This window comes from Carcharodon carcharias, chromosome 24, assembly GCF_017639515.1.
Source record: "Carcharodon carcharias isolate sCarCar2 chromosome 24, sCarCar2.pri, whole genome shotgun sequence".
Lineage (NCBI taxonomy): Eukaryota > Metazoa > Chordata > Chondrichthyes > Lamniformes > Lamnidae > Carcharodon > Carcharodon carcharias.
This window is the reverse complement of record NC_054490.1, coordinates 19478600-19485321: the sequence shown is the minus strand read 5'-3', so window position 1 is coordinate 19485321 and position 6722 is coordinate 19478600. Positions and strand designations below refer to the sequence as shown.

The window sequence follows — 6722 nt, the reverse complement described above, 5'->3', positions numbered from 1 at the left end:
AGGGAAGGGAGGGGAGGGGGAGGGAGGAGAGGGGGAGGGAGGGGAGGGGGAGGAGAGGGGGAGGAAGGTAAGGGGGAGGTGGGAGGAGAGGAAGGGGAGAGGAGGGAGGAGGGGGAGGTGGGAAAGGAAGGAGGAGAGGAGGGGGGAATTTTCATTTTTGTCTTCATCTTACAGTCAAAGGAAGTGAAACCTGATTTTGTTTTGGTTTTTTTTCCCCACTTTTTTTTCCAGACGTTACCCTGGATTCGGATGGAGGGGATCTGAATCTTTTGTGGCAGCCCTGGATTGGCGGGTGGGGGAGCAGAATCTTGATTCGTCCGATTACCCTGGGCCTGGAGGGATTGAATCCTGATTTCCCCCCCCCCCCCCCCCCCCCATCACACCCTTCTTTTGGATTCAGAAGCGAGGGAATCGTGATTTCCAAGGTTATCCTGGATTTGGAAGGAAGAGAACCTGATTTTTCGAGATTAACCTGGATTCAGTGGGAAGGGAATCCCAATTTCGTTTGGAGACAATCCGGATTTTGTGACAGTGATTCCAGATTTGTGAGGGAATCCTGGATTCCCAGAGTCCAGATTTCTAGAGGGAGAAACAGTGACGCTTTGGACATTTCTCTCGGATTTTCTTTCGTTTTGAAAAAGAATTAAGGCTTCCCGGTTGATAACGATGTGTGGGGACGGAGTTGGATGAGTGACTGAGCTGTTGGGGTTCATTTTAAAACACACAGAGTGGTTTATGTTGCTGCATCCTTTCGCTGGTAAATCCCTGAACTTATTCACACGAGCGGGAGCCAGAGGGCCTCATTTCTGAGCTGCATCCTCTCTCCTCCGTCCAGCGAAGGTTTGACGACTGAAGGTGGCTTCTCCCTATCCCAGATCGCCTTCTGGATCACCGTGCCTTACCCCTGCAATATTCACCAGGTCCGCAGGCTTGCCTGCGTTGAAAGGAGTTGGGCTGTGTCCTCTGGGATTTAACATTGAGGATTAGGAGCCTATTTTTTTTAGGGAGCAGGGAGGGGGAAGAAATCGCAGCCTCACCTTTGTGGGATCGGCCTTGACATATCGGTGAGGGAGCCGGGCATAGACGCAGCAAAGCAGCGAGACTGTGGAGTCGGACTGACAACAGGTACGATTCCCCTGAATCCCCCCCCCCCCCCCCCAACCCCCAGAGACCCCAGCTGAGAGGCTTAGGGCCAGCTCTTACCGTGCCAGCGCAGATGGAGTGCTGCACTGTTAGGAGGTGCTGTCTTTCAGACAAGACACAAAACCGAGGTCCCACAGCCTCTCGTGGTCGTAAAAGTAAAATAACAAACCTAACGGGCATCATTTTGAAGAAGAGCAAAGGGGTTCCATGTGCTGGGACTCAACGTTTATCCCTCAGTCAACATCGCTGAAACAGATCAGCTGGCCGATGTGTGGGATCTTGCTGTGCACAATTTGGCCAGTGTGGTTTCTACATTACGACAGTAACAACACTTCCAAAAGTGGCTGTAAAGCGCTACGGGACATCCCGAGATTGTGAGAGGCGTTGGACGAGTGAAAAGTCTGGCTTCTCGCGGAATGATCCGGCACGGGAAAGGGCAGATCGGCCCATCTTTTCCAAAGAACTATTCCACTAAGTGCCACTAACCCCTGCTCTTCATCACCAATCCCAGCTTCTCCAATCTCTCCATTTGTAAAGCCAGGGATCCCTTGCTCCTCCCCCTCCCCCATCAGATCAGTGAACTTGAGCACTAGGCCGGGTTGGAGCCTGGGCCTTTCCTGCTGTGTGTGTGGGTGGATAGGACTCGATGTCCATCGCAGCACGGTGCTTTAGCTCTGGAAATGTTCGAGAGTCAGAGGTTGTCTTTTAACAGATCTGCTTGCACCAGGGTCAGAACATGTGAAAGCTGCGATGGAGAGATTACTCCTAATCTCCCCCCGAGTCACAAACAAAACGTTTGCAAATTGGACAGTTTTGGATGAAGCCCCTTGAAACCAGGGTAAATGTTTCGGCTTTTTGTATCCTACTGCTAAATTCTAATTGTCAGGGTCGCTCAGTAATGTGTATGTACAGCTCCACTGGGGGAACACTTGCATTTATACAGCCCCTTCTGTGATATTGGCAAAACATTTCAGAGCCAAGAAGAGTCACATGGACTGGAAGCGTTTTCTGTTTCTCTCTCCGCAGATTCTGTCAGAGCTGCTGAGTTTTTCCAGCATTTTCTGTTTCTGTTTCAGAGCCACTGAGGTTCTCCCCTAGTGTGGTCACAGTTGTAATGTAGGAAAGGTGGCAGGCAATTAGCACAGTGCAGACCTCCACAGGAACAAAAACAGAAAATGCTGGAAAAACTTAGCAGGTCTAGCAGCATCTGTGGGGAGAAAAACAGTTAACGTTTCGAGTCCATATGACTCTTCGGAGCTAAAGGGAATTAAAGACGTGATGGAATTTATACTGTTTAAGGTGAGCGGAGCAGGTGAGGCTGGATAACTCCACCCGGATTAAACAGTATAAATTTCAGCATGTTTTTACTTCTCTTTAGCTCCGAAGGAGAGACATACAAACTCGAAATGTTCGCTGTTTTTTCTCTCCACAGATGTTCCGAGACCTGCTGATTTTTTTTTTTTTACCCAACATTTTCTGTTATTGTTACAGATTTTCAGCATCAGTATTTTGCTTTCATCCACAGACAGGAATCTGATAACGACCAGATAATCTGTTTATCTAATGACGTTAATTGAGTGACCTTGATTAGCCCCAAGACACCGGGAAAACTCCCCTGCTGTTGTTCGAAATAGCGTTAGTGGGATATTTCGCATCCACATGAGAGTGCAGACATGGCCATGGTTTGAAGTCTTGATGCAAAATACAGCACCTCTGACATTGCAGCTCTGCCTCAGTACTGACCCTCGGGCGGCATGGCGCCCCCTCAGCACTGACCCTTGGGCGGCGCAGCGCTGACCCTCGGGTGCCCCCTCATCCAGCGTGAGTGTCAGACTGGATAATGGATCCTGAGCGGATGTGCAGCAAATCTTGAATTCGCGAGCTTCTGATTAGGATGATGGGGAGTTAGTGCCCCCACTCACTGAGGTGTGAGTAGCAGCTAATGGGCTGACGGAGCAGAGCGGCCGAGCTAGTGTTTGACTTCCCTCCTTGTGTCCCCTCTTCCTTCCAGATCCCAATGGAAGCTCTCCTGTCAGTGTCTCTGATGAACAAACTGAGGGGTTTGAGCCAGGAACAGCTCCAGGATGTCCTGAACAGCCAAGAGAAGCTAGAGAGTTTGGTGTTGGACAGCGAGGAGGTGAGAGAATCGATCTGCTTATTTAGATGAAACTAATTCCCAGTTGGGCAAGGCTGATATCTTACCCCATGACCTGCCATTGTCCGCTTGATGCCACGCTGGTAACCCAGTCCCTCATATCCAAGAACCAGATGTTTTTAGAACGGGGCAGGCATCAATTTTAATTGAGCGGAGTGAGCGATGTCATTCTGCTGAAAGAAAATGAATGTGTGCCACATTCCTAATCCACCTTGGTTGAGCTCCCTCTGAAACCAGCGTAACGCCTACAGCCTGTGTGGTGGAGGTGTTCCCAGAATAGACCAGGGGAATTCCAAGATTGTGACTCAGCACTGATGAAGGAATGGTTGATACATCTCCATGACGTGCCTGGGTGTGTGTCTGTGTGTGTGTGTGTACAGAGGTGACCTTATTGAAACATATCAGATGTTGAGGGAATTTGATAGGGTAGATGGATGTTTTCACTTGTGGGAGAGACTGGAACAAGGCGACACAGTGTAAAGAGGAGATGGGGAGAAATGTTTTCCCCTCAAACGGTCGTTATTATGTGTAATTCTCTTCCCCAGAGAGCAGTGGAGGCTGGCTCTTTGAATTTATTCAAGGCTGAGTTAGGCAAATTGTTGATAGACGAGGGTGTCAAGGAAAGGGTATGGGGCAGAGCAGGCAGGGAAGCGATCATAACCAGATCACCCATGATGGTGAAGCAGGCTCTCTCTCTCGCTCGGGCTCTCTCTCTCGCTCGGGCTCTCTCTCTCGCTCGGGCTCTCTCTCTCGCTCGGGCTCTCTCTCTCGCTCGGGCTCTCTCTCTCGCTCGGGCTCTCTCTCTCGCTCGGGCTCTCTCTCTCGCTCGGGCTCTCTCTCTCGCTCGGGCTCTCTCTCTCGCTCGGGCTCTCTCTCTCGCTCGGGCTCTCTCTCTCGCTCGGGCTCTCTCTCTCGCTCGGGCTCTCTCTCTCGCTCGGGCTCTCTCTCTCGCTCGGGCTCTCTCTCTCGCTCGGGCTCTCTCTCTCGCTCGGGCTCTCTCTCTCGCTCGGGCTCTCTCTCTCGCTCGGGCTCTCTCTCTCGCTCGGGCTCTCTCTCTCGCTCGGGCTCTCTCTCTCGCTCGGGCTCTCTCTCTCGCTCGGGCTCTCTCTCTCGCTCGGGCTCTCTCTCTCGCTCGGGCTCTCTCTCTCGCTCGGGCTCTCTCTCTCGCTCGGGCTCTCTCTCTCGCTCGGGCTCTCTCTCTCGCTCGGGCTCTCTCTCTCGCTCGGGCTCTCGCTCTCGCTCGGGCTCTCGCTCTCGCTCGGGCTCTCGCTCTCGCTCGGGCTCTCGCTCTCGCTCGGGCTCTCGCTCTCGCTCGGGCTCTCGCTCTCGCTCGGGCTCTCGCTCTCGCTCGGGCTCTCGCTCTCGCTCGGGCTCTCGCTCTCGCTCGGGCTCTCGCTCTCGCTCGGGCTCTCGCTCTCGCTCGGGCTCTCGCTCTCGCTCGGGCTCTCGCTCTCGCTCGGGCTCTCGCTCTCGCTCGGGCTCTCGCTCTCGCTCGGGCTCTCGCTCTCTCTCGCTCGCTCTCTCTCGCTCGGGCTCTCTCTCGCTCTCTCTCTCGCTCTCTCTCTCGCTCTCTCTCTCGCTCTCTCTCTCGCTCTCTCTCTCTCTCGGGCTCTCTCTCGCTCTCTCTCTCTCTCTCTCGGGCTCTCTCTCTCTCTCGGGCTCTCTCTCTCTCTCGGGCTCTCTCTCGCTCGGGCTCTCTCTCTCGCTCGGGCTCTCGCTCTCGCTCGGGCTCTCGCTCTCGCTCGGGCTCTCTCTCTCGCTCGGGCTCTCTCTCTCGCTCGGGCTCTCTCTCTCGCTCGGGCTCTCTCTCTCGCTCGGGCTCTCGCTCTCGCTCGGGCTCTCGCTCTCGCTCGGGCTCTCTCTCTCGCTCGGGCTCTCTCTCTCTCTCGGGCTCTCTCTCTCGCTCGGGCTCTCTCTCTCGCTCGGGCTCTCTCTCTCGCTCGGGCTCTCTCTCTCGCTCGGGCTCTCTCTCTCTCGCTCGGGCTCTCTCTCTCTCGCTCGGGCTCTCTCTCTCTCGCTCGGGCTCTCTCTCTCTCGCTCGGGCTCTCTCTCTCTCTCGCTCGGGCTCTCTCTCTCTCGCTCGGGCTCTCTCTCTCTCGCTCGGGCTCTCTCTCTCTCGCTCGGGCTCTCTCTCTCTCGCTCGGGCTCTCTCTCTCTCGCTCGGGCTCTCTCTCTCTCGCTCGGGCTCTCTCTCTCTCGCTCGGGCTCTCTCTCTCTCGCTCGGGCTCTCTCTCTCGCTCGGGCTCTCTCTCTCTCTCTCGCTCGGGCTCTCTCTCTCTCTCTCTCTCGCTCGGGCTCTCTCTCTCTCTCTCTCTCGCTCGGGCTCTCTCTCTCTCTCTCTCTCTCTCGCTCGGGCTCTCTCTCTCTCTCTCTCTCTCTCGCTCGGGCTCTCTCGCTCTCTCTCTCTCTCTCTCGCTCGGGCTCTCTCGCTCGGGCTCTCTCGCTCTCTCTCTCTCTCTCTCTCTCTCTCGCTCGGGCTCTCTCGCTCGGGCTCTCTCGCTCGGGCTCTCTCTCTCTCTCTCGCTCGGGCTCTCTCTCTCTCTCTCTCTCGCTCGGGCTCTCTCTCTCTCTCTCTCTCGCTCGGGCTCTCTCTCTCTCTCTCTCTCGCTCGGGCTCTCTCTCTCTCTCTCTCGCTCGGGCTCTCTCTCTCTCGCTCGGGCTCTCTCTCTCTCGCTCGGGGCTCTCTCTCTCTCTCTCTCTCGGTCTCTCTCGCTCGGGCTCTCTCTCTCTCTCTCGCTCGGGCTCTCTCTCTCTCTCTCGCTCGGGCTCTCTCTCTCTCTCTCTCGCTCGGGCTCTCTCTCTCTCGCTCGGGCTCTCTCTCTCTCTCTCTCGCTCGGGCTCTCTCTCTCTCTCTCTCTCTCTCGCTCGGGCTCTCTCTCTCTCTCTCTCTCTCTCTCTCTCTCTCTCTCTCGCTCGGGCTCTCTCTCTCGCTCGGGCTCTCTCTCTCGCTCGGGCTCTCTCTCTCGCTCGGGCTCTCTCTCTCGCTCGGGCTCTCTCTCTCGCTCGGGCTCTCTCTCTCGCTCGGGCTCTCTCTCTCGCTCGGGCTCTCTCTCTCGCTCGGGCTCTCTCTCTCGCTCGGGCTCTCTCTCTCGCTCGGGCTCTCTCTCTCGCTCGGGCTCTCTCTCTCGCTCGGGCTCTCTCTCTCGCTCGGGCTCTCTCTCTCGCTCGGGCTCTCTCTCTCGCTCGGGCTCTCTCTCTCGCTCGGGCTCTCTCTCTCGCTCGGGCTCTCTCTCTCGCTCGGGCTCTCTCTCTCGCTCGGGCTCTCTCTCTCGCTCGGGCTCTCTCTCTCGCTCGGGCTCTCTCTCTCGCTCGGGCTCTCTCTCTCGCTCGGGCTCTCTCTCTCGCTCGGGCTCTCTCTCTCGCTCGGGCTCTCTCTCTCGCTCGGGCTCTCTCTCTCGCTCGGGCTCTCTCTCTCGCTCGGGCT

At 56.1% G+C, this 6722-nt stretch overlaps 1 protein-coding gene across 1 annotated transcript in view; it reads left to right on the top strand.

Moving 5' to 3' along the window:
* Positions 1-1248: 1248 nt before the first annotated feature.
* vps37c (VPS37C subunit of ESCRT-I) overlaps positions 1249-6722 on the top strand; it is a 38545-nt gene continuing 33071 nt past the window's right edge. The window contains exons 1-2 of the mRNA XM_041173908.1: positions 1249-1981; positions 3155-3280. Coding sequence (XP_041029842.1) covers positions 1961-1981; positions 3155-3280 — 147 coding nt within the window. The 5' untranslated portion in view covers positions 1249-1960. The remainder of the gene's footprint in view (positions 1982-3154; positions 3281-6722) is intronic.